This window comes from Anabas testudineus, chromosome 8 (genome assembly GCF_900324465.2).
Source record: "Anabas testudineus chromosome 8, fAnaTes1.2, whole genome shotgun sequence".
In the NCBI taxonomy this organism is placed as follows: domain Eukaryota; kingdom Metazoa; phylum Chordata; class Actinopteri; order Anabantiformes; family Anabantidae; genus Anabas; species Anabas testudineus.
The window spans coordinates 13963670-13991667 of NC_046617.1; the positions used below are offsets into that span (position 1 = coordinate 13963670).

The window sequence follows — 27998 nt, forward strand, 5'->3', positions numbered from 1 at the left end:
GTCAGAGAAGTGATGTCAATGCGCCGCCAATCTAAACTATTAAAATGAAATTTCCGGTTTCATCTTTCAGAATAAGGTTCTCAGAATAAGTTCTCTTTTCTTTTTATAACAGAAGTCAGACCAGTACAAATGTATTGCCTGTACAAATTGTAAGTAAAACTAAACTAAACGTAACGTGGACAGTATTTATCTAGTGCTCTTAATATATATACTACATTGTTTATATGTCAGAAGTATTTAACTAAACGAGGTCATTGCCACCTGCTCTGTCATACCACTGCGTCATGAATGTCCCACATGGACCCACAGCCATGTTTTTTTCACTTTATGTGCTATTTGTTTGAATATTTGCTGCCTCTCTTCTTCTGAGTGTTTCGTTTCTCAATGACTCCCTTATGTTGAAATAAATGTCACTACTTCCGGCGTTACCTCCGGGCACTTGATGTATTTCAAAACTGCTGTGGTGCTTATTATTTCTCCCTCTTGTCACATGCTTAGCCCCTCAGCTGTTTCAGTCCATCTCCTCAGGAGGCTTTCAATGGTCAAGCCCCCACTACCCCCAGCACTTCCACCACCCCCCCCACTCGAACTCCGGTCCTGCCTTTATCCTGGTGCATGATGTGAGCTGATGGAAGTGATTTGTGGCAATGTTGTCACAATTTTGTTCTGGCTCAAAAATGCAGTCTAATCCATGCAGGAGCAGAGCATGGCAGCCATGACACCTCTGACCAGGTAATCATGCTGCTGCCACTGAGCAGCAGACAATAGAAATGCAACCCATTCTTCTCTGTTCATGGTTTTATGGTTCAATTTATTTATTTTATTCTGATTAATCCTATAATAAATCTGCATGTTAGCATATGTTACCAAGACAAATCCTGCTGCAACATGAGGAAGACACTGGGAATCAATCAGCCTCACATTTTACACACCTACAATCTGCATGGGATAGCTTCATCATTGCCTCTTTCTTCCACATTCCCTTTCATGCACATGCACACAAATGCATAAATACATACAAAGTGAGCTGACATGCGGGCTCTGGGCAGTAAGCAGGCGTATCATATGGAGTGGCAGCTGAGGATGTGAGACTAATCTGACAGGTGCAGACTAGGAGAGTGACAGCATGGGAAGAGGGGGAGGTGGACAAGGAGGAGGAGGAGAGGTCACTGCTTGAAACAAGGCAACTGAGGAGATTATTGGTTTTATCAGTAGACAGACTCGGGCAGCATATCGTCAATACATCCTCATTCCCACTGTCTTTATATGCACATTGAACGATTCAACAAATCATTACACTATCACACAGAATTAATCACAGTAAATGGATATGCCACTTTAAACACCTCCCCAGTGTAGGATAATTTAGTAAATAATTAAGAGACTTTACTGAAATATAGCCAGGTTGGGTTCCATGTGCTGCAGCTGGGAACGTCAGACATTTTGTAGAGTAGAGGTACATTACTCTGCTTCAAAGACAGAATAAAATAATCAACATTTTTAGAAAATAAAAGTCAGACTAGTTGTCTGTATGGTAAATGTGTAGCAGCTACGTTAGCTCTGTCCAAAAGCAACAAAATCCATTTAACGGCAAAGTGTAAAAATAACAAAGGAGTCGTGACACAGAAATTCCACGCAGATTCCACTAATTGCAGCTTTAATGTTGGATCGGGAAGCCAAACAATACATAGTCTAGCACATAATTCACTTTACTTGCACTTAAGTTTTTAAACATGTCTATAATTATCTACAGTTACACTATAGTTAGAATGTGTGATTGCTGTGCTTTAGAGGCTTTGTGCTAAGCTACGCTAAGCAGCAGCTGGTATTAACTACATAATTACTATAAAGGCACGAGACTGTTTTGTAGAAGTCCCCTAAATGTTTCTTTTAATGCAGACATTAGTAATGGACATGGTTAGACGTGACATTACAGCACAGGTTAGCTTTTAAAGTACCTTGCTCCAGCTCTGACGTACGAAAAGTTGAGCTGGGAATCAAACCACAATTGGTAGATCACCAAAAACCAACAAGACCAACTGCAATGAACCGCTGGTTAATTCATCAAGTGCTAATACTATACTATTATTAGTGGTTTGTGGTTGACCAGTGTTGACTGTGTCTGTGATGACTGGTTTTTGTTGTGATGATTTGTTCTCTCTCTAGCAAAACACTGATTAAAAAAAAAAAAAAACAATCTCTGGTGAAGCATCAAAGTTAAAACCTGTTGTTCCACAGCACGTGTGCATATGTACATGTTTGTATTAATATCCATGGTGCCATCAACAGCTTGTTTCCAGAGAACGTCTGCTTCAGTATTTATAGATGGTGACAAAGTAACTCTGGATCAGAATGATCATGTGTGCACTTAGTCACTGACTTATTTAGCTTTACAGACAGGCAGTGCACCAACTTAGCACTGCCCGGCCAGTTATTGTCCTTTTATGAGGAGAGCACATGCTCTTAAACTGTCTGCAGAAACAGGTGCGTCACAGACAATGTCTCTTATGTTTCCTTTTGTTGATGTACAGTACTTTGTGTATATATATTTATTCAATTACTTTTGTTTCAACATTACATACCTCATCTCTGACCGGAGGTTACCTCACCTTGTCAGGACCCTGCTCAGCTCCACACAATGAACCACAGAAGTGACAACGGCATGGCCAGCGCACAGGCTTCATGCTGCATCTGTTTCCAGTGACAAGCATCAGGATGAGAGCCCGTGACCTCATAGGATGTATGAACTATGACAGGATGCAGGTGTCCAAAATTAGCAGGAAGAGAGGCTAATTTTAAAAAGCACTTTGTTGCCAAACACTAATCCAGTTTCAAACAGACTGCAACATACAGTATCATACAGAGGCAGAGGAGTCAGCAGCCAACTCTCCTGTGATACAGTTTCCCCAGAAGAAGTGCAAATTCTTTGCTCAGGTTACAATTACGTTGACTCGTCATAGGCTTGTACTCTGGTTCACTAAACAGGGATGGTGCATTTTGCTTTAATTTGTGCTGCTTAGTGAAAACTGCTGACTTTGTCACTGAGATACACACACACCAAAGTCTTATCTGACCACTCCATGGTCTGCAGTGCACTTGTTTTTATTCAGTGAGCCTTGGAGACCTTTCTGTCAGCTGCACAGATTTCTCAGTGGCCCTAACCAGGATTTAGCCCTTGGTAGGTCAGGCTGAGGTCAGTGGAATAAAGGCAGCTCCCGGATTTACCTTCCTCCTCTATCATCCAGTCATCACGTCCACATGCTGAAAGTGGCACCCTGTATTTAAAGCCTGTCTCAGTGACCAGGACTGGTTTTGGTCATTTTGGATGAAATATACTCATCATATCCATGAAGTAGGATTGTCGACAAACACAGAGTAGATGAGACTGGAATACTGCAGAGTTACTGCAGATGAGATCTTATTTAACAGCAGAGACATCTCCTTAAGTTGGTCTAAAGAAAGGGTCAATGATCATGTTAGAGTGGAGCACGATTCAAGGTTTTAAAGACCTTTCCATTTGTGCTATCACCAGATCCTAGATCTCAACTTCTAGTAAAACAGATTGGCACAAATTTGTAGACACATTCCTATTCCCCAGAGAATGAATCCTGCTAACGTTGTTGGGGATAACTCACATTCACAGTCCACAGAAGATGAAAACTAATACTTTAATGATTTATTTTATTTAGACTTGATTTCAACATTAACGTGATCCAAAAAAATGCAAAATGCTTCTCAGTTAAACCAGATAAATATCCTGCACAAATTGCATATTTGAAGCAAGTTATTTCAATTAAATCAGCTATCAGTTCCTGCTAGCTTGAGTCAGAATTGCAAGTTGGAGGCGTCTGGTAGTTATCATGCTAGTATACTACACTAAGATGGTGAACATGGAGACTGTATGTGCTGAATATCAGAATGTTACCATGTTATTGGCAGCGTTTAGTTCAAAGCACCACTGTGCCTCACAGATCTGCTAGCACAGCTGCAGAGTTTTGTTAAACAACTAATATCACAGTGAATTAGTCTACAACAGAGTTATATAAAAATCCACAGCCTGTCTCTTTCATTCTGCTTCAGCCACTTCTTCCTAGCCCAGGCCTTAACCTCTCGAGGTCCTGCGTTACCTCCACCCTTCTGCACAATTACCCAACCAAGGGGAAGCTGCTCTGTCTGGCATGGGGCAGAGTTTGAGACAGGGTGGGGTAGAGTGGGGCGAGGAGGAGAAGCCATTCAATCTGACTGCTGAGCCCCATATCCGTGGAGTCCTGAAGGGAGAGAAGATTGGGGACATGGATTTTGGATGGAGGGATTATTGGACAAGATCATAGGCATGCCTTCACAGATAGCAGAGTGGTCATTACACACATAGCAGATTTTAACGCCGTCAATCTGCCTTCAGATCAGACACACTGCTAACCCCCTGCGTGGAATCAGACACCACAAAGACAGATAATCCTTCGCAAAGTCTGTCATTTGATGTCGCACCCCAGACTCTCATGTATGTGCTGTGCATATATAAAACCATGCACTCTCATATGCAGGGTAGGGAGGATTTCAGGTCACAGTATGCAGCCCTTTTTGGGGGGTTTGGGGAGAGTGAAGGATTACTGATTTAGTAGGACACAGACCAGATGTACCCACATACAACTGACAGGCAGTATTGTTGTAAAAATCAACTATAACACTTTGTAGCAACCTTGTTTGGCATTGAGTGCTTTTACTTTCGTGTATCAGTAATGGCCTTGCTAATGTTTCTATCACTGGTCTTTTCATTCATGTCTAATCTAATATACTGTAGATCCATCCATCAATCATCTAAGCAGCAACTGATTTCTCTGCACTGTCTCTGCTCTTCCTCTACAGACTATTTTCCACCTCTTCATCCCAATGCTTTGCTTTCACAGCCTGTGAAACATCTCTCACTTGGCCCCTTTTCCACCTCTCCTGTTATTTTTTCCCTCTCAGCATTCATGTCATGTCTCCTCGTTTGCCCAGAATGGAAGCTTGATTCAGGAAATAATAAAAGCAGCTATTTGACATCTTAATAAAACATAGATGAGACATAAATAAGATTTTTGAAACAGCCTAAATTCAGTAGCTCAGCATATATGAAGCTTAGCTTAGCACCTTGCTCAGAGTCTGTTTGTGAATGTAAACTTGAGCATATAAATGGAGCTGGCAGGACCGGAGAACAGGACCAGACCCAGGAAGGAAGGAGCACCACTCAAATTAATCTCCACTGGACGGCCCAGTAAAGCAGCAGAGCCATTTTTGGGAGCAAGGAGCCATCTCCTTGGTGAGTACCATGGCAACAGCCAACGTGGGCCCCAGCCTTCAGAGATGTCCTTTTCAAGCGCCCAATCAAAAGTGGCAGGCCAGGTTTTTCTGTTGTGTGGCGTCTCTTACTCTCTCTCTCTCTTGTCCATTCTTCTGCCTCCCCTTTTCCCGTCCTGCATGACATTGTCCTGGCCTTGTTCACCAGGGAGGCTGTGAGAAGACTGCAGAGCGCAACTATCTGTGGGAAAATGTTGCCAGACAACACAGCGGTATGTGACTGTGAGGGCAAGCTAATATTGTCTGCATGGGACAAACCGAATGTACATATAGAGATCGTGATACAGATCGTGAAATGTTCATGGTCCCCTGAAGGATGAATTCTAAAAATGTTGGTGGTCTGTTCACTTCTCATCTAGCGCCACCATCTTGGTAAACCCTGGTTTATGACCAAATACTTGCAGAGGCAATGACATTCCCATCAGCTTCAGAAGCTTTGAACATTTTATATTGGGTGATAAAGTCGTGGCAAAAGGTTTTGGGTCAGTTTGTCTCAGCATCACAACAATGTTTAACTTATGTATTTATTTTTTATATCACCAAGTAACTTTACATGAAATACATCCAGATACAATACTGTGACAGAAACAGTTAGTGTCCCGCTGATGATGATTTTTAGGGTGGAGTTTGACATTGCGGGAGAGCCCTATTTTGTTTGTGTTATGTTGTAATATACTGATTATTAGTTTGTGGATGATGATGCCAACCACTTAAAATAGCAAGACGTTAAATCAAGGGACTAATAAAAGCCCCATGTCTACTTAAATGTTCCCATCAACACTACAGTGAACTTCCTCCTAAAACAATAAAAGCACTTACATCAGATGTGGTATTAGGGTTTATTACACTCAGAGGACAGTGATTACCAGGAATGTTAAAACCAGCATGTCATCCAGTACAGTAGTCACTAAAAATAACATCACTTACGGGTTATTAAAAGGTATGTCCACATCACAAAACACATGCTGAATAATTCACTGCATGTCATGCTGCTGTATTTTACTTGCGGTTGGCAGACACTTAAAGTAAGTGACTCTTAGTTTATGCTGACATAGAGCCACCTTGTGGATAAATGAGGAAGTCCACCTACAGTAGATAAAACTATATGGCTGTTTGGATCCATTAGGAGATTAAAGAACAGAAAGGCAAACTAACAGATTTACCTTGAAGTGCACAATATTCACCTGATTCCCTCTTTTCAGTATTTATTCAACGGCATTATCCTGAATCTCTGACCAATAACCTTCACATTCTCACTTCTAAAGGGACCCCATGAGTGTCTGCAACCAGTTAAGGTAGCGCGACACCTTTTGGAACATGTAGCCTTGGGTGCAGTCGGCCCCTGTGGGCCGGCTCACCACGCCAGTGAGGAAGAATACATCCCTGTACAGGGTGAGCAGGGGGCTGCCAGAGCTCATGGTGCAGTCGGCATTGGTCCGAGGAGCAGTGCAGCCCATTTTATTGGTCATCATGTTGGGGTGAGACTCCAGACACTCAGACAGCGGCTTGTACACCAACGTATTCAGGGTGAGCGGGCCCTGGAAGGCAGGTACCTGATTGGGTTCTTTCCAACCGGTGACCACGGCTGGGAGCTCCCCTGTCATTAAGACACTCTCAGCAAAGTCTCTTTCTGGCAGACAAGCAGCGATCACATTTCTCTTAAAGATAATTTGGTCTCGGAGCTCGATCACAGCCAGGTCATTTTCAGGACGACCCTCCACATAGCGCGGGTGGACATGAACTAGCTTCACGTACAGCGTCTGCTCTCCATCTTCATTGTTGGTGCTGCGCTTGCCTGAGGAGATACAAGTAAAAGAAGACATTGAGGTTGATCGTATTTCTGAAGCTAATCAACATGCAAGTATTTATTTTCTTTAACTAATATGACTGTAAATTAAATCATCTCTGTATTTTGAACTTTTGACAAGAGAAAAAAAACTATAACCAGAGCATGAATCAATAATAGAAACTGTTAGCTGCAGGTGTTTGATGTATAATAGAGGCAGTACTAGTTAAAATAGTGTGGTTACTTGTTTCATCTACTCACCGACGGCCACGTTAAAGGAGCTGTATTTCTTTGCACACTGAGCTGAAGTCAAAACCAGTTTCTCCTTCAGAATAACTCCACTACAGAAGCCTGCTGACTCTGAACTCTTCAGGAGAGCCTGCAAGCAACACGATGAAGCACTAAGATCACCTGCATCATTGTTGGAGGTGCTTACAGTAAAAAAAGGTTTATAATGAAATCTGATCGATAAAACATAAAGGATCGCAACACAGTGTGAGTGGGTGTGAAATCCTACCTGCCAGGGGCACTCTGTAGGTGTACATGCAACTCCTTCAAAGTTGCTGCGGGCATTGCTGGACTGTCTGTCACTCCACTGTTTCAGACTACTCACCTTACCACAGGGGAAAGTGACTGAGAGAGGAATGTGATATAATTATGATCTTGTTTTGCTTGTTTGCTTATTTATTCCTCCTAATCTCTCCTAATAATGGAAACAGACATGACAGACGCACCTGCGGCCTCACACTTATCCTTGTCTGTGCGGCTGAGCTTCCATCCACGGGCGCAGGAACACTCGTAGGATGTGTAGCCTGGTTTACAGAACTGGGAGCAGCCTTTGTTTTTTTCCAGAGTGCACAAAGTCTGGTCTGCATCATTGAAACAGAGAAGCACTTACTCAAGATGAAGAGCAAATTAACAATGAGGATCACACACAAGACGTGGGGACATCTCCTCCTCACCTGTTTCACAGTGGACCCCTGTGAAGCCCGACTTGCAAACACAATCGTAGCCTCCCACGCTGTCTGAGCACATGGCTCCATTTTTGCAGGGATTGTCTGCACACTGGTCTCCATCTGTAGGCAGACAGAAAGTCTATGAGATGATGCAGTGGACATCAATGACTGTGCAGTGATGGGAAATCATTTTAACACAGCACTTACCAACATAGACAGACCAGAAGATGTCCTGCAAAGGGAAATATACAGAAGAAGAGCATGGTTGAAGCTACAGACACACTTTGTGTGCATGTACAAAAGGCATTGGTGAGGCAGGCAGTAATAGGTTTGAGTTAAAGAACTAGCCAAGCAGGACTTCATGGTAAAACCCTGGAACTTACTGTGCGGTACGAATCCTGGAAAAACTTCCTGGCCTCATCATAGGTGCAGACCCTCTCCATGCAAGCCTGCTCCAGGGTGGAGGATGAGGGGTCGACACTCCTCTTCTGACGTGCAATCACTGAATGCGCCTGTTGTTTGTCCAAAAACACTGGAGGAAGAGTTAAAGTCAAATGTAATTTCTACTTTTTATCGGTAGAATATAAATTATTTGCCTTAGTTGAAAAATTTCAACGGTCTCTGGAGCTTTGATGGATGTATATGAACATTTTCTTTAAATGCAGTTCTTCTTCCTGTCTCTACAGTTCACACCATTGCTTTGTCCTCTGCAGTCTCACCTGTGTCTGGTGTCTGAAACGCTGCTATAGCTCCCGCCAGCAGACACAGCAGAGCGGCAGATCTCGTTGAGGAGAGCATGATGACACTGAAGCGTGACCCGGATCAGAGTCAAGTTAACAAGTTAACGGATCAACGTGTGCTCCTGGAAACGAGACAAGCAGATTACACGAAGCAACACAATGACGTGTAGAAAGATAAATGACTGAGAAAGCAGTTGTAGTTGACTAATGTCAACGGCCGCAATATGAATTCATTATGACCACCAGAGAAACACTTGCTTAAAAAGAATGACAACATCTGCTAGCTGTCAACAAGAAGGAGGTTTTTCAGTGCACATAATGTGATACAACGCGATCATTGCGTTTTCCTGGCAGTAGCTGGCTCAATGTTTGTTTATGCAGTTGATTAAAGTCTCTGTAGTGAGACACATCAATATTCCTGTGCTGCTTGAGAAGCTGTTTGTTTAATGGACCCTAAGCATTTCAGATCTCGCTTTACCTCCCTCCTTCTCTTCTTTCAACACTGCTGCCATTTCTACAAAGTTCTATTATTTTGAAAGGGGGATTGAATCATCTGCTTCAGACGTGGTGCACGGTGTGTGTATTGTGTCGTCACGCACAGTGGAGCGTAGTTTTAAGACTTCATTTAAATTTAACAACATCGTCTCTAAGGACTGCATTCATCAAGACAGGCACCGAATACTACATATGCAGTAGATATTACTTTCTACTACTGCCTTTGAGGAGGCTTCATGCAGCTTTGTTGCATTTTTGAGTGAAGAAACTGTCATTCTGCTTTTTGTTTAAATTTAGTTTGGTAATAATAAGGCTGAGTCATTATGCATTTATAAATGTTGGTTAATACAAAACATAAGCTAGTAATAAAACCTCTTCTAAATTTTCTAATGAGCTGCCAGTAACCTGCAGTTGGATGGATTCTACTATCCATCAAATGCCAATAATAAATAGATGTTTTCCTCTCTAAGTCCTAAAACCGCAGCTTATAAATGCTTCATCATCAAGTTCCCAAATGTGACTAAATCCTACTTATTATGATGTTTTGTGTTAAGTTAATAAATAATATATTAGGAATGATGCAGGAAATGACTTCACTGGGTTTTACCACCAGTGATTGGCCATTGTAGCTGCAATACCATGGGCCTTACACACCTTATTTATTTACAGACGGTAAAGAAACGCAATCAGGCCTTTATGTGTTTTAGTTGTTTTACCAGACAGTCAGTGTTTATTTAAGTCAAAAGAGAGCCTACACCTACACCCTTCTGTACAGCCTACAGCTTGCACCATCCAGATAGCATTAGCTTCTCTGGTGTTACAGAACAAAGGTGGAGCCAGATCAGATGAAACGCATCTTCGGTGCTGCTACAATAAACTGGATGCTGCGCTTCCGCGGGTCGTTACAGTGTTACATGCGTAAAACATCCAATATTCACTAATCCTCTGTTTTCAGGGTAGATCATCTCTGCAGACCAACATAGGGCTGAGTACGAAACAACAACAACAACAGCAGCAGCAACAACAACAACAACAGAAGAAGAAGCAGCAGTGATGTTTGGTACCTACCAGCTCCGCACAGAACCAAGTACCGAGCCTCACCCAGCTGATCCTGAAACACACCGCAGCTTCCTGTACGGATCGGGACTGTTGATCCAAAATAACGGATGACGACCAAGTCCAAGCCTGCCCACTTCACCTACTCACTGTTTACTGCGTGTGTGTAATGACAAAGGTTGGCCATGAGGGGGCGCTGTAAGACAGACCTGGCTCTCAGTGTGCAGGACAGTGTGTTGTCACGTCGGGACAGGTGGTGGATGAATTTAAACAGTGACTGTGTAAAAGGAAAGATTTAAAAGACGGGAAAGAGCAGTGATAAGATAAAATAAGCACCGCAGTGAAACTTTCTGTGATCAATATAGTGATAGTGATTAATATATTATTATTATTATTATTATTATTATTATTATTATTATTATTATTATTATTATTATTATTATTATTATTATTATTATTATATTACTGTTATTGGTATTGACCTACTCAGCTCTCTCTGTGTTTACCAAACATGTTGCATAGAGAATAATGCAAAAAAAAAAAAAAAAAAACACTTTATATTTCAGTATTTGTGAATAAAAGTCAGTATTTTTGGTTGAGCTAATCATAACATAGGTTACATTATGCAAACAAACAAAACTGACAACCACTAATTGAAATGTGTTGCTTCATTCAAGATGTATTTATACATGGATGGAAACACCTGTGCTAAATAAGACACACAGATGTAAACACACATGTATGTAAAACACCAATAATATTTTGAACCAATGCTGCCACTTTCTTTGGTACGAGAACCTTCACTGTTGTAGACACTAACAAAAACATCATCTGCTGTGATTGGTTGGAGAAGCCATAACTGTGAAGACAAATACAAAAACACATCACTCTACACAACAGTAAACTGCCTGGAGACAAGGAAGAAGTCCAGTCGCCATCTCTCAACTTGAACTTAAACTCACCTGAATGAATGAATGATTGCTTTATGTCACATCTACAGCAAAAATAAAAGCGTGATGACTTCACTAAGGAGGAGTTACAAGCCAGCAGTTAGAGTTGTTGATATTTAATGTCAAAATCAGTTATGTGCGATCCTCGGTGGCTATGATGAACACACAGTGCAGCCGAAACTAGGTCATCAAGGCTATGCTTTCAAAAAGCCAAGTTTCTCCTCAGTGGCCTTATTTCAATGGGATTGTTTGTGAGAGCAATGTAATTTGCAGACAGGGCCGTAGGGCTTTAGTCTCAGCTGTGGCCGTGTTAAATGTCTCCATTTCCCAAGTCTAATAACGGAGGTATTATAAGGGCCTGCTCAAACCAGCTGGTTCCTGGTGTTGGACAGGGGTAAAGCTGCACTGCCCAGTCCGGGGAGACTCACGCAGGGGTGGGAGAGTGAAGGGACAGCTTGCTCTGGCCTGCAGAGCTACAGCTAGATGTGTAAATGATTTGGATTGTGATAATTTCCCATGTGGTTGTGTGGTCTGAGGTGACATCAAACTGCACATGCATGTTGTCATACATGTGCAGTTTGATGCATACATGTGCGAGAATGCAGGTGTGTTCACCGCTGCATTCACTGGCTCCTACAATAATCCATCCATCTCTTTCTCTCAGTTATGTTTTATTCATGTTCTTGTATTGTCTCTCACCCTCTCTCCCTCACTCTTGCTCCCGTTTCTTGCCACCACTCTCATTATTCTTTGAGTGCCAGCTCTAGATTGGTGGGGAGCACGAAGAAAAGAGCAGCACAGCGCTCACGTGTGTCCTTGCTGACCCATTCCTCTTCAAATCCAGGGTCCATTTCTACAGGCACACAAAGCAAACAGCTCAGCCGTTATATAATGCATCCATAATTAATGCTGCCTGATGCTTTATGATGGATCCAACAGACTGATGATCAAATCCCCAGGATTCACTACATGTTGAAGTTTTGATTATTCTTGTTTGGCCATGCTAGTGGCATGGTGCTGCTCTATATGTCAATGCCCACAGTCTCAACATCTATGGGGTGAACTGCCATGGAAATCTGTGCAGACATTCGTAGTCCCCAGAGGAATCATAATAACTTTGCTAATCTTCTGATTTTTTTTTAATCTATTGTCATTTTCAGGTCAAACTTCTAATTAGCCCAGATCTTTGGTTTATGACTAAATATGTGCCAAACCAATGTCATCCCCATCAGCTGCAGTCACACTCTGTTTTGGCCTACTAATCATATGTTTACTTGTTAATATACTAAACCAAGCTGGTGAGCACATAGAGAAAACTAAACAACAAGCTACTAAAATTTATTATAGTGTTGGAAAACAAGCTAAAGTGCAAATTCTGATTGTTTTAACTTCCTAATGGCATGATTTAGATATTCGATTATTTCTTCCTTCAGTGTTCTATGCAAATAGAATTGGATTGGTATATGAGTACAAATCACAAATCATAATCAGGGTGCACATTTTACAGGCCTTTTGATATAGATTAAAGGCATAAATCCTGATGTTTGCTCCTGAGCTGACAGCAGCCGTCCTCCTCTGAAACACCTTCGGTTTCAGTTATATAAGAGCAGCAGTGAATAAAGTGAGGAAGCAGTTGATTTGCTTCAGTTTCTGTGATATTTAGCAGATGAGCTGCTCTTAGTTTTGCATTTCATAGTGAGGGTCTGTCTAAATCCTGTCCAGACCTTCCTGTTACGAAAGATTCACACTGACATCCCCTGTCTTAGTGCTGGCCTAATGTGTGCACTGAAATAAGGGGTACGTTTTGAAAAATAAAATAAACACATAATAAACCATGTTGAGAACAACCTTAAATAAAAGGCTAAAGCAACTGTTGCTTAGAAAAATGATGTTAGAATCACACATACTGTATATGATTAATAAGGTTATTTTGTTTATTACATATCTGGTTTGGTTAAAACACAATACATGACAGTGCATTTGAAATTATTTAGTATCATAACATCATTACTATTGTCTTAAATGTTTAGTGTTGCACGCTTGTACATGTCATATGTGATTGTGCATTTCAGTGAGGACCTGACAGTGTGAGATCCCCAGACAGTGAGTGTAATGATGATGTAATGGGTTAATAGCATACACAGAGAAACACATATTCGCTCACGAATGCATACACACTGATGACGTGCACACACTTTTCCTACCACTCACCTCATAGTCATACATCAGTGCAGGAAGTAATGAGGTCATGCACAGGTATGACCACACAATGCATAATAAACATTGCTGGGTCTGGTTTACTTGTAAAGCGTACCACATCAGAAATACCCTCACACACTTTCAATATCTGTTGTTCTGTATTGAATCCAACTGTAAACAACAACCTACAAACACCACAAACACGAAAGCACGGGAAGATAGCATGTAATCGAGTTTGTGTGACAAGGATCAATGATGATGTTGTATTAAGTACTGGAGAGAAGGCAGGCACGGCCCCTGTGGGGGTCTTTCACATCCACACTAGCTACTCCTGAAGAATCACTTCCTTCTGTTCCATATTTCTCTGTGATCAATTCATGTCAGCTGGCCATATTTTATTTAACACTTAATCGTGGTGCTCCCCTCGCTGCGTTCACTGCAGCTCATTTGTTCACATGCAGAAGAAGGAGCACGTGACTCTTCTCCTCGAGCAGCCTCACACCTTCCCTTCTCTTTCCTGCATATAACTCAAGTGGCATTCAGCAGAAACAGGTCAGCCATTATTGGGCAGTCTTGTAATTAATTCTTCCTTTCATACAGTGCCCTCCATCTGACGGGTGGAGGAGGCTCAAGATGCGGTAATTGAAGCTCAGAGGAGGTTTTAAGATCCTCTTTTTTGATCCCTTGCTTTCCACAAACTCAGTGACTCATGAGTTCTTTTCTTCCATAAAACCTCATCCTTTCTCGCTGTTCTTTTGTAAAACTCTTTAATCTTGTCTACCCCTCGGGTACTTGTCGCAGCCACATGTGCTGCCTTTTAAATGAAATTCAGTATCCCACTCAGACAGCCGAGCAGATCAGAGTGTGGTTCTGTTTGCTCAAAGAGTTGTGGAGAGGTGGCGGAGGCCCTGATTGTGCTGAACAGGCACAGAGAGATGCAGCTGACAGCTCGCTAAACGGACATGATGTTTAGCTGTACTCATGCCAAAGCTGCACTGATGTCTACTTTCTACAGATACAGCAACCCCTAAACACCCAGAGGACACTGCATGTGATTGAAAGTAAGAATAAGAAGAACTTTCAATTTAGACTAAGATGACTACAGGCAGGAAGTTTTTAACCAATAATTTCTATTAAATTGTTTGTTAAAGTGTTGAATGGGGGCATTAAACAACTGTCGAGAATGACTGGATGAACCAGAGGTTGAAGGACGTTGAGGAAGAAGATCATGTCAAAGACCTGCGACCCTGGTTTGAAACACTGTCTCATTGTCTCATGTGGACACAGAGCGGATCTTTAAGGATTGAAATGACAGATGAGAGTTAAAAACGTCAGTAGGTGGCTGGGAAGTATGAGTTGTGGGCTTTGTTCTCTAAGCTAACAATATTCAGATGTTTTACTTATACCCACAGTGGTATAGTAGAGGGAAAAGCACATAAAAGTTGAAATGGACATCTGTCATTATTTTTTCATTCTGGAGACCATCAGCAGAAAATTATTAAACAGGTCCCAAAACACCTCTCCGATGGTGTGTGTGCATTCCCCAAATGTTTTCAGCTACATTGCCTTCATTAGAGCGATGAAGCAATGTACTGCGGCTGAAAACGTTTGGGAAATGAATACATCAGATTGGAGAAATGTTTAATTGGATTTTTATGGACTTCACGTTCTCAGTGTTTTACAACTTTGTGTGTGTTCTCAGATTTAAAATCGCATTTTGCAGGTGAAACCGAAGGATGAATTGTAAAAATTGACAGACGCTTGTATAAAACAAGTGTTGCAGCTCATCTGTCAGCATCAATGCAAGCGATAGGAGATGAGGAGAGTAGCTTAAGGAATAATACTTGTGTTTTTCAGTGTCAGCTTGTGCTCGTTAACACATTTTAGCTGGAGATTCAGACACTCACGCTGCATTGCAAATTAGATTGAACAGACAGTCCCAACCCCCACTCCCCCATACACACACTGTACACACTCGTGTCCAATCATGTGTATTTATACTGTATGATAGGCTCATGATATGCAATATTGGTGTGGACTCACCTGCTTGTGCACTCTTTTGTCAATGGTTACAAAATGAAGACAATAAAAAGGAACAATGACAGATGGAGATGACATGAGAAGGGCAAACACACTCTATCCTTCTCCACAGTTGACTTAAACCTCCATTTATCTTCTCTTATCCATTAAATCTATCCCCTCATCAGTTGCTTTGTGTTCAGTTCCTTCAAACAGGAACACGTTTACCTCGCTTTCTCTCTCTGAGCATCCCTCCACCTTGCCCCAGTCTCCCGCCTGTCGCCTCCACTCTCAGTCTCTGTCTCTGTCCCTCACTTTCTGCTTTCAACAGTGCCCTTGCTCTCCATCTACCTTCCTCTCCCCTTCCCTCTTTCCTCCTCCTCCTCCTCCTCCTCCTCCTCCTCCTCTATCTGTGCTGGACTCGCTCTCATTCCCCCTCATTCACACACTCAGGCAGCTTCCTCCCCTCTCCACTTCTACCTTCACACTCACCTCTTCACGCCTCCCTCTCCGCTCCTCTCGCCTCCTTCCTTTCCATCACCTACTAACACATATCATCTCTCTCGCATCTCCCCGTCTGTTCCCTCTCCCTGCACGCTCTCTCCTCCATCTCTTCCATTGTTCCCTCCTTCTCACACACTCAACCTTGCTGTCTCGCACAAATGCACGCATACACACACTCATGCTGATTGGCAGCCAAGGACAGAGCACCCTCTCTTTCATACCGGCTACCAGGCAGTTTTCTTGTGTGGCCAGGCTTCTTGACACTGAGCTCAGCTGAGGAAGAGGACTGGGAAGAGGAAGAGGCCATGGAGCACAGCCACATCTTCCCTGTTTTTTCCCCCAATGGGAGCACCTGGGGACCAGGGCAGCAGGGATGCCCTCTAGGACCACTGCCTGTCATCTACTACAGCATCCTGCTCTGTCTTGGCCTGCCAGGTAAATCTATTTTATGTGTGTCTAATTACTTGCACATCTCCTTATGTGTTAATTTGCTTACATTTTTCTTTGGTGCCTACATCAGTGGGATAATGCTTTGCATCTTGATGTGTTAAGGACTTGTCTGCAGGTTTGAGTGGCTGTGTTGAGCACAGCTGCTCCTGAGTGTCACTCAGTGCACACACCTTGTTGATTTGTCATTCTGACCTTGTGCCAGTCACTTGTGCATGTAGGTATCCTTTGTATTTATTTGTCTGTGCCTTTCTAGTGCATTTGTCTCTTTAGATGGAAATAGGCTAGCACCATATAAAGGAAAACAGCAACAGTGTGTGCAGAGCATCATTAAATCTGGTTACTGATGCATAATTGTTTCTCAAAAACACACAAATAAATAAAGTGTGTGTTAAATGGCTCCACATGATGACCTGAATTAATGATGCTTCCTTGTTGTGTCTATACCATTGACTGATTAGTCCATTCACAGTTACTGTCAGTCCTCCCTCCGTCCCACTGTGTGATCTATGAACACTGACTTAGTCTCACACAGAGAAGCAAAGTGGTGTGTATGTGCTTTTGTAGTGAACATCACGGTGTGTAAGTGAGTGAAAGAGAAAGAGAGACAGAAAACCTGGAGGTCAGATGAAAGAGGAAAAATGCTCATATCTGATCAGAGATTAGGGTTCAAACCCTCTGGACTGTCAGGTATACATACACTCTGTTTTTGCCCATCACCAAAATGCTGATCTCATTTTAGGGTCTGACAGTGTGAAGGGGATGAAGGGCAATTTAACCCTGATGTGACTCTGCCGTTCACTGACATAGCATAACAAGAAATGAACCTGCAGCATATTCCCTTTGACTTTGTTCTGATAATTTAACATTCCAACATTAACATTTTTTCAGATCGACATATTGTCTTAACCTCTGAAACCCTACTCTTTGATAATGATTGGGAGCAAAATAAATCTGCAATGCAAAGTAAAGAGCTTGTGCATGCAAAGGCTGCAGATGCTCATGAGATGAACTGTCTTGTAAAAGTAAAAATGTCCTATAAAAGTCATTATTTCTCCTGGATGGCAAATCAAGTCATGCACAAGCAATTCCTTCTGCTGTCTTTTAAAGTTTCCCATGAGTTGTGTTTGATTCTGCTGCTGAGTCATCTTTACTAACGCGATTGTTAGTTTAACTTGACTAACAATAACATGAGAGTAATGCAATCTTGCTTTAGTTGTCAGAATTAATAGTTGAGTTGCAGTGGGCTCATACTCAGCAGCAATGAGTTCAACTGATTCAATCATTATGACACAGCTCATTCCACTCAAGCTGAATCATGAATGTTTCATGAGTGTTGCACATGTGAGCGATAGCAGAGTGACCCAGAGACCCGCACATATTTAACACTCTGAATGGAATAGAGGTTGCTAACCTGATTACAGACCAGTGTTTCATTAGTTGACAGCAACAGGGCATCACTTTGCTGGGTTTCTCACAGAGTTTGACCTTTATGCTGCACACAGAGAGGGGTCCCGTCAAGAGCACAGAGTGGAGGGTGAAAAAAGCGTGTGGTGGGAGAGGATTACGCAAAATAAGCTGCTCAAAAAAGAGAATAAACAGGCGCGACAGAAGGAAGACAAGGACACCTAGGAGAAGAAAAGTGGAACCAAGAGAGGGAGAGATCAGAGCAGTAATAGAGAAAGAGAGAGAGAGATTAATAACAGCAGAGCCAGTGAAGTAGCACCTCTGAGCCCTGAGTGGGGGAGCTACGGACGACAGAGCCGAGACAAATTGTCACATTTTTAATTAATCGCTAACTCGTCCTCTCTCTTCCTCTCTCTTCTTCCTCTCTACACTCACTACACCACACTGCAAGAGGCAGGATAGACGTGCGCTAGCATGCAGTAGCAAACGACACGATGAAGGAGTCAGGTTTTTTTGACATGTGAGGATTGCAGTGAAGTGAAGTCTGCTCTTTGTAGAGTACTCACTGAGACAAAGCTGCGTAGTATGTTAATGTGAGGAGCAGCTGATATTTTAGCAGCATATATGCATTTCATGCATTTCAAAACTCTCCTGCTTAGGTGTGATTTGTTAACTCAGCCTTTAAACAAAAGGCAGCTCGATGCAGAGATTTCGCCTGAAGATGATTTGCAAATGTGTTAATTTTAAGAACACTAATGTGCTCTTGAGATAGTGCTGCAGGGTGCAAACCACTAAGAGGATTAAATCCCACTGTATTCTATTTAATAATTAACCATTTGTAATTAGTCATCAGGCTTTGATAAAGACTTTTTTCTCTACAATTTGCATTGTGTTACTGTTACACATTGTCTTTAATATCAAACATTTTTCTATTATAATTTATTACTAAAATAATGTTATTTATTTAAAATGCACCATCTTCACACTACTTCAATACCTCATTACCAAGAGAGTAGATGTAAACAGTCAAGTAAAATACAAGTAGGTATATGTCCTTAAAGCTATAGTATGTAACTTTATTCAAATATTATTGGACTCACAGGACAACAACACTCAATTTCAAACAGCATTTTGACTTATTGTAATTCGATCATGACTAAAACCTGAAGGGCATGGAGCGTAGCACACAGTAGACAAACATTGACAAAAAGAAAGAAAAAGGAGAAATGGAAGCAGCTATAACAGATGAAGTTAGAGGTTTGATAGAGGCAACTCTGCCCCTAGTGGATACGTGCTTATCATAATTATGTGCAGCATGCAGAAGCATAATTGTACCTTTAGAGTCACTAACAATTTGAACCCAAACAACAAAACAAATAAAACAAAACCATGGTGGGGTCATAGGGTGGTTTTATTTTTTAAATAACTGCTATTTTGAAACAGTTTTGAAAAACAAATAAAATAAATAATACTGGTCAGAACATAAAACAGCTAAATGTGTCCTTGAGAAGGGCAGTTTCACAAAAATGCATTTTGCAGTTTGTAGATTTGTGCAACATGTGCAATGACACAATTGACAATTAAATGTATTTTAATAGCTATTTATGAGCATTCAGCTGACTAAAATTGGCTCCAGTAATATCAAGTGATAGTGTGCAACGTTCAATACATAACAGTAAATGGTTCTTTGCTGAGGAGACATGACCACAAACATGTGAACATGAGTACTTCCTGGAATAGTCTTTTTAGAGCAAACATCCCCACATGTCTCACAACGAGACTTCCCACTTGGCGTCACTTGGCCACTGTTGACACTAAGGGGTTCCTTTAATGTCAGAGTTCTGACTCAAAGTCAGAAGCGTCATTTTGAATACATGCTGAACAAGCATGTGTTGCACAAGTTATTTCTTCATGAAGTCTGTTTGGCCGCTCATCTTTTCAACAGAAGAGACTGGCACAGGTGTGAGATGGAAAACATCGCATCCCACTCTCACTTATCTAGCCGTACAAGTGGGAAAGGTCAGGGATGTTTAGCACTAACAACACCTTGTTCCAAGTTACCGCGTGGGCCAGGTGTCAGCCGCTACTTAATGAAGAGATGCGCCCCATTGATTTTCAGTTTGGATTATTGATCTGTCAATCTGCACCAGCAACATGATGTTGGAATGGGGGCTTGTTAATAGATACTATCACTCTACAAGTGTTGTTGGAGATTATGGGGTGGAAAGTGTAAGAAAAGGAAATGATGTGACGGTTTGTGCAGCAACAGGGATGGAGTGGAGAAAATATAGAGTACGCAGTACATCAGAGGAAAGACAGATGAGTGTTTGAGCTCTGCTTTGTCTCCAGTCTGCAGAAATGAAAGACAGAGAGGAAGGGAGAGAAGTGCCTGCTAGTCGTTGAGGAGACAAACCAGAGAGGGCGCAAGAGGACAGACGAGGCAAAAGAGAAAAGTAGATGTTGCTTGAGGCAATAAATCAAAGATGCGGGTGCAGTGAGAGAGCTGATTTGTGTGAACAGCTGCTGAAAGCTGCAGAACCACAAACCCAAATCAGTCAATCTGAGGATAATCATAATGTTGTGATTTCTGTTTCTGTTTCTGTGATCTGGACATGGTTGTATTTACATTATTCCTCTTTGTCACCTACATTTCTGAAACGTTTGAAGATAAATCAGGGGCGTATTGTAATTGTGTATGTTGTTTAGTAACCCCTTAAACGTGACAGGTTGAGTTGGTCTTGCACTTCACAGTACTATCACATGCAGACAGCAGGGTTAGCAAGACAGTAATCTCCACCTAACTTTGACTCACTGTGGTCTGGCTGTAAAATGGATGGCTGTAGGGGTGAGCAGGCAGGAGTGCACTGCAGCTGCATCAATATCATTAAGTGCGACCAGGGACTCTTCCTCTTAATATACCTATTAAACTTAAATATCCTGTTTCAATACATATCACCGTCTCTCTGTCTTCTCATTTTGGCTCTTGCTCTAGTTTATTACCTCTCGCTTTCTCTTACTAATGTCCCATTCTTTGTCATTAACTCAGATCTTACATCAAGCTTTTAAGCTCACAAAAATGTCTTATTGATGTTATCACATTTGCAGCTCATTGCAAACCTGATTTTCACTGCAAGTAAATGGTGATAAAAAGGATGTTACTCCATGAAAACATCAAGGTTTTACTCTTTAAAGAGAATTCAAACTTCTAAACTTGTCAAAAAGAAAAACTCATTTTTAACTTCAGCGTAGCTTTCTCTCTTTTTTGTGGCTTTGTAGCAGGGATGTGCTGCTGGTCTTTGTTCAGGGGAATTAAGGAATTGCCCTGCTTTCTGTCCAGTGTGACACTTACAGGAGACAAAGGGGAAATGGTTGTCATCAGGAACAAAGTGCCTGTGACCTTTGAAGAAAGCTTTGATATTCACCCCCTCTCTGTTTCTCACCTCTCTTCCTTTCCTCCCACTGCCTCACCACTCTCCTCTATACCTTGCTCTGTGTCTCATTTCTCTATCCCTGTCTAATCCTCTCATCCATTCCTTTTCAATCACCTGCTTTCTTTTTTTTAATTCTCTGTGACCTTCCTCAGACCACAGTTACCTTCAGCCTCTGTCTGTGCCCTCATCCCTCTCCTCTCCTCTCCTCCACTCTTACTAGCCTCCGGTTAAGCCATCAAAGCCAAAACTTCATTTCCCCCAAATGACAAGAATAATCCTTAATTGTAATGCTTACTTTCATTCTCTTTTTCTAGGGTATTGTTTCCTTTTTACCATGTTCTGTCTATGTTATACCCGTGAAAAAAAAGCCTGACTAGTGTGGAGAGAGGTGGCAGCGTCTTGTGTTTTGTCCGTGACTTTAAAGGGTTAAGCTCCACAGTGCCGTCTGAACACGTCCCCTCAGTGGTAGGATGAGTCAGCCTCGTTACACACCTCAGGGAGCACGCTGTGCCTTCTCTTTTCCTGCTAAACGCCAATCCTGTCCCCCGTTATACTACAGGAGCAGCAAGGGGAGCAAAGACACAAATTGAGAGAAGGTGTCACCCATGCAAACACAAGCATATGTGGCAGAGAGACAGAAACAAAGCAACATATTATCTGTCCTACAGGTCTTTCTAAGCCTCTCTCAGCTGGAGACACCTTTTTTCCCCTACAAATAGGAAAAGGAAGTGAGAGTTGGAGATGCACATGTCCCTTTATGCACACATGGATTTCCCTGTGTCTTCCCCATGTTTGTCTCAAGTCTGGATCTCTCCCATGTCTCTTCCCGTCCCCACTGAGATGAGCCTTGCGTGTGCCACCCCACACCCGCAGAATGTAGAGCAGATCCATCCAGCTCCAGAGACAATGTAAAGAGCAGCAGTCAGTGGAAATGAATGGGTGACCCAGTGTAAGCCGGCTAGAGCTAAATGGAAATGTCAGGCTCGCCACGGATCCCTTTTGTTTGTCTGTAGAAGGCCTCGTCTCACCGGGGAGCCCAAACAGAATAATGCCCAGGCAGTGACACCTCACTGCTACCATGTCATGTGACTCTTCTCTGCGCAGCAGTATGTAGAGAGAGAAAGAGAGAAAGTGAGAGAGCTGCAGGACAAAGGTACAGGAGACATCTATTGTGTAGGGTTTGTAACGATCCATCAGGAAATATAAACACTTAGCTCTATACTTTTCATCATATAGAAACAGGCACTGATAAGATCCATCCTGTTGGGTGTGAGCCTACAGGTGCACGTACAGTCCGCGCTGACAGCTGTGAGAGATGACTGTATGGGAAATTACACATACTGAAAGACAGTATGCACAAATAAAAGGGATTGCTGAAATGAGCAGAAGGCTAAAACAAGAAACAACAAAGCTAAATAATAATAGAATTAAGCTCAGCAGATAAGCAACCACTGGATGTTTTGCTTTTTTTTATTCCACGGTGACATTTCAGGTAGACATATGGACACATCAAAGAAAGCAGAAGGAGTAAAGTGGACAGTATGGCTGCAGCTCTCCATTATTATAGATTAATCTGCCTATTAGTTTCTTGATTCATTCTGAAAATGTCAAAAAACCCATTAGTGTTTGCGAGAAGGTATCTTCAAATAGCTTGTTTTGTCTGGCCAACAATACACAACCCAAAGATATTTATTATTGAATTTGGACAGAAAAAAAGCTAATGTTTGGCATTTGTACTTGAGAGATAGCTTGAAAATATCTGGTGTTTGACTAATTTATGAACAAATTGTTTCATCTCTAGCAGAGAATGACTCAGGGGCCGATGAGTGTGATATGTAAAATTACATCACCACAGAATTTGAATCAAATAACCAAATCGGTATAATGCATTAACACGAGGAGTTTGTCTTGATGAATCTAGTTATAGTATAGTACCTGGATCTTGTTGATAAGGTCAACAGCACTTGGTAAGAATCTATTTTTGTGGCACCAAGCTTTGGTTGTGATGGAGTGCAGCTTCTTGACATAGAGAAGTCTTTCAAAAAGTTTCTTTCCAGTTGGCTATAATCTTTTCTGAACGCTTCAGGATCCTGTGGTCATGCAGGTCTTCTAGATGACAGATTACAGCCATCACGCTTAGCTGTTTGACTGATACGCTGCAGTCTGCCCTTATCCTTGGCAGTGAAGGCAATGTGGCGAACAGTGGTGGAGCAGGTCATCGACTCATTGATGGCAGTGCAGAAGTGCATTGTTATTGACTTCAGCAGGTCAACTTCTTCAGCCCACTAGTAGCAGTATTAGTCTAACAAACTAGGCAAGATTGATTAAAGGAGTAGTTCACCAATTAGCATTCCACATCTACAACATCCCTCCATCCATCCATCATCCTAACAGCTTGTCCTCTTAAGGGTTGTTGGAGTGCTGCAGCCTATCCCAGATGTCATTGGGCGAAAGACAGGGTACAGGTCTCCAGTCAATCACAGGGCCGACATTAGAGACAGACAAACATTCACACCCTATGGGCAATTTAGAATCACTAATGAACCTAACGTGCACGTGTTTGGACGATGGGAGGACATCAGCAAATCCACGTTTATAACACTATCAGATTTTAGATGCCTTTTTTTTTTGCCTAAATCGATGCAGCAGACCAGGAGCTGTAGTGATATTTATTGCACATATTCTACTTTCTTGTCAAAACAAGTCCTCTAACCACAATGAGCATATAGACAATTTGTAGAAAAAATATATAAAAAGCCAGTTATACTTTTAATTACAGTGAGGCACAAAAATTACACACGTGTTGTAAAGCAACAGGGGTTTGGCATTTTATAGCTTTAACCTACAATTTAACATATTCTGGATTAACAACCAAAAAAAAAGAAGAAGAAACCGACAGGAAGTAGATGTCAGTTGCTAAAAACAAAGAGCCAGTAACACAGCCAACAATAAATGAATATGTTTGTGCAGAGGTTAGTATGCTGTACAGGTGCGAGTGACAATGATGTGGATCAGTGTGGTGCAATCCAGCAGTCTCTACATATATCAGCTTGTTGGGTCTTGTAATCTTCTTTGACATCTCATTTATTGTTATTGATAGATCGTATGTTAATGAACTGGTGCATCTCCAACGATCTGTGTTTTTGTGTGAGTTGTGTGACTGCATGTTCAGACATGTAAAAGTGTGTGTGACTTTTACTGCACATCAGCCAGTCTGGCAAGGACATCTTTAGTCATTATCTGGAGCCAGCTTTGTAATTTGTAACCAGCTGATAGTGGCTGAGGCAGTGAAGTGTGATGTACCAGACGCCAAGCTGCCATATTTAATCCAATCCCAGACCAATTACTGCAGAGGGGGACGGGACCACAGAACACGTAAATGCTATATGGACAATGACGGCTGCTAAGTACATCAGAACTGCTTGTCAGTTGGTTGAATTGCTTTGGAAAGACCCCCAATCCTCCTCCACAACCACTTTTGTGACATTGCATTAGTGGTTAGCTGTGTCCAACAAATTCGGTGACTTCCAACAATCAAACACGCACTTTACACTGTGTGGAAGTAAAAAGAGATTCACAGATTGAACTTCTCTCTCTCTCTCTCTGTCTTTATTAATTTGTTGTGCAACTATTTGTGACACTTGTGAGTTGAACAATGAATGCCTTCAGAAAGACACTATGTGAATATTACTATGTTTAAATAATATTGTATGTATAATAAGACAAGAGAGGCTATTACAACTCAATTCAACTTATTAAGGTGACAATCACATAATCTTTAATCATGTAACTGTGCTCTTGAACTCAACATAATAAACAATTCTGACAAATGTTGGGCCGGGTTTAGCATTTTATGGCATTTTTTGCCAAAGTCCTAAGCATGCAAACACCAGCAGTGATAATGGAATAGCCTTACTCAAATGGTTGAGGGGGATGGAGTCAAACCCTGTTCCACAACTAGAACTATTAAAGGGTGATCATGTGGCCTCAGGGTGGAACGTCATCAAAAAAAAAAAGATTTATTAAAAGACTTGATTGTAGGTGGCTGTGGACTCATGAGGAAGCACCTGGTGCATTTTGGCACAACACAAATATGTTGTCGGTGAGCATTTGACTGATGCATTCAGTATTAAGATATTTGTTGCTTGACATATTACTCCTCTTTTAAAGCATATTTGCTTTCTCCTGTAGAAACATTATTTATGGCAGACAGGTGGTGACAGGTGTGAACGTGGTTTGAAGCCCCTGAGATAGTTTAATCACAAAAATAATGTCACAATCTTGGTGATAATTCATTTTTGTTATGATCCCAGTGAGTTTTTGACCACTTTTAGAAGGCAAAGAGCTTTGAGAGTTTGGAAAAGTTTTAAAATTTACAACTCTACTTAAGATAAATGCCACTGGACAGATTCAATCAATATTTATTTAACCTCTCACAAACATTCACACCCTAAAGCCGTCATTCTGCCACAACCTATGAACACAAGATGACAAAAATAACCTTGGAATTATATATATACACGTGTGGTGACAGGGTGAATTTGGGAAAAGAATAGGACAACAAAAAAATAAATAAATAAACAAAGTGTAATGAGCTTGTTCAATTCAATTGGAGGACTGCAGTTCCACGTGAGAGGCAGAAAGCTGGGCTCCTTCTGCCCGCAGATGCAGAGGTCATGTTTTTGTAAAAGCAGCAGAGGGAAAAATTACATTCAGACCTTCTTTTTTTTTTGGTCCCCTCCTGTGCCATTTACCTCTACAAGAAATAGAGTTTGAATGAATAACACTAAAGTGGCAGACATTTAATTTGCTATCATGGAGGAGAATATTTGACAATACATCTCGGGGACATGGAGTACAGATTAACACAGAAAAGCAGACACGCAGCGATGGGATGTCCTTGTGCTTTGTTTTAGCAGCTAAATTGCCAGTGGCTGGTAGCAGTGAACTCAGCAGACAGCCAAGGCTGTGGTGCAGCACGTTGTCCTCCTATTTATGCTGTGGCTTTACTCTTTATTAGAGATAACAATTTGACCAAAAGCAGAGGCAGGTGCTGTTCGAATCACCCACAGCAGGTGAGAAGGGAGAAATAAACAGGGGAGGGATTACTTAGTAAGAGGAGCTGGGTGAACATGGTAAATACTGGCTGGGGATGATAACAGATTTGAACGTTTTTTGCATAATGGGCTAAAACTGGCAGTAACTGCTACAGGAGAGTTGATCCACTGTGTTCCTAGACCTGCTTGGTAGGTGTTGTTAATGCTGCTGAAAATGTCTTTATTTCCCCTCATATTTTTGTTTGTTTATTGCATCTATTGCTTGTGTTAGTACCCACAGTGCCTGTTAACCAGACTCTCTTTTGCTGTCAGGAGTTTTGCTCATGTGTAGTTAAATGTTGCCTCTTTTCAATTACCTGCCCACTAACACTCATTTTTTCTGTTTCCTTCCCTTCCCTAACCTGTTCCCATCTCTTTTCCAATCTCATAATTACCCTATTTCCTCTGTCGATGTACTTTCAATCATCTTCCCACTTCCTTCTCCATTCTTCATCCTTCCTCCTCCTAGCTAACATCCTGACGGTGGTCATCCTGTCCCAGCTGGTGCTGTGTCGTCAGAAGTCCTCCTACAACTATCTCCTGGCTCTGGCAGCTGCTGACATCCTTGTCCTGCTCCTAATTGTTTTTGTCGACTTCATTTTGGAGGATTTTATTTTGGCCACACCACTGCCGCCATCATTAAATAATGCAGTGCAGGTCTTGGAGTTCTCCTCTATTCATACTTCCATCTGGATCACTGTGCCCCTCACCATTGACCGCTACATCGCTGTTTGCCACCCGCTGCGCTACCACACAGTCTCCTACCCAGCCCGCACAAGAAAGGTGATATTTGCTGTGTATTTTGGGTGCTTGATCTCTGCAGCTCCTTATTACTGGTGGCCTGAGCTGTGGCACAGCCTGCCTGGGGAGGGCAGTGGTGGAGAAGCAGGAGGGGGAGAGAGCAACAAGAGAACCGTAGCTCAGCATGTCCTGGTGTGGGCCCACTGTGCCACCGTCTACCTCCTTCCCTGCACTGTCTTCTTCTCTCTCAATGCTGTCATTGTTCGAAAGCTACGCAGGCGCCGCAGCTGTTTCCGCCTCCGCGGATACTCAACTGGCAAGACCACTGCCATCCTCCTCGCCATCACCTCCATTTTTGCTGTTTTGTGGGCACCGCGCACCCTCGTGATCCTTTACCACTTCTACTCCCCTCCTCCAACCTCACAAAGTGCCAGCCGCCTGCTCCACGTGCTCACCGATCTGGCGAATATGCTGGCACTGCTCAACACCGGTGTCAACTTTTTCCTCTACTGTTTCATCAGCAAGCGTTTCCGGGGCATGGCAGCTAATGTGCTGCGAGCGCTGGTCCAGTGCCGGAAGCAGCCGCCACCATTTTACGCTAGTCACAACTTCTCTATCACAAGCAGTCCCTGGATCTCACCAGCCAACTCCCACTGCATCAAGATGCTGGTGTATCAGTATGACAAAAACGGGAAGCCCATCTGTATTTCTTCTTGAGCCACCAGCAGCTACCCCCACTTTCAATCCTGGGGAAACATATTCGGGTTTCGTCACCTTGACGACCAGCTTCGCCTGCATGGGACTCTTTGAGGCATGAAAATGTCAACACGTCCA

General features: G+C 42.2%; 2 protein-coding genes across 3 annotated transcripts; one reads left to right on the plus strand and one right to left on the minus strand.

Moving 5' to 3' along the window:
• Positions 1-6157: 6157 nt before the first annotated feature.
• On the minus strand, positions 6158-10515 carry proza (protein Z, vitamin K-dependent plasma glycoprotein a). Its single transcript, XM_026362775.1, has 9 exons — positions 10383-10515; positions 8799-8941; positions 8463-8611; positions 8287-8311; positions 8086-8199; positions 7858-7992; positions 7641-7756; positions 7385-7502; positions 6158-7132 (listed from the first exon to the last, which is right to left on the minus strand). The coding sequence occupies exons 2-9, from the start codon at positions 8875-8877 to the stop codon at positions 6597-6599; spliced, it is 1272 nt and encodes a 423-aa protein (XP_026218560.1). The 5' UTR covers positions 8878-8941; positions 10383-10515; the 3' UTR covers positions 6158-6596.
• Positions 10516-16338: 5823 nt separating this feature from the next.
• On the plus strand, positions 16339-27916 carry gpr139 (G protein-coupled receptor 139). 2 transcript variants are annotated; one of them, XM_026359634.1, is made up of 3 exons: positions 16339-16477; positions 21921-21923; positions 26893-27916. In XM_026359634.1, exons 1-3 carry the CDS (start codon positions 16348-16350, stop codon positions 27879-27881), a joined length of 1122 nt encoding a protein of 373 aa, XP_026215419.1. In that variant the 5' UTR covers positions 16339-16347; the 3' UTR covers positions 27882-27916. The 2 variants fall into 2 exon arrangements, with proteins under 2 accessions (XP_026215419.1, XP_026215412.1); XM_026359627.1 differs by lacking the exon at positions 21921-21923 and having other exon boundaries at positions 16348-16477.
• Positions 27917-27998: the final 82 nt, after the last annotated feature.

Coding starts and splice junctions, on each gene's coding strand:
- gpr139 (XM_026359634.1), top strand. CDS start 16,348: ATGGAGCACAGCCACATCTTCCCTGTTTTTTCCCCCAATGGGAGCACC.
- proza (XM_026362775.1), bottom strand. CDS start 8,877: ATGCTCTCCTCAACGAGATCTGCCGCTCTGCTGTGTCTGCTGGCGGGA. Junction 8,312..8,462: donor TCCAGGATTCGTACCGCACA/GTAAGTTCCAGG, acceptor TTCCCTTTGCAG/GACATCTTCTGGTCTGTCTA. Junction 8,200..8,286: donor CTTCTGGTCTGTCTATGTTG/GTAAGTGCTGTG, acceptor GTCTGCCTACAG/ATGGAGACCAGTGTGCAGAC.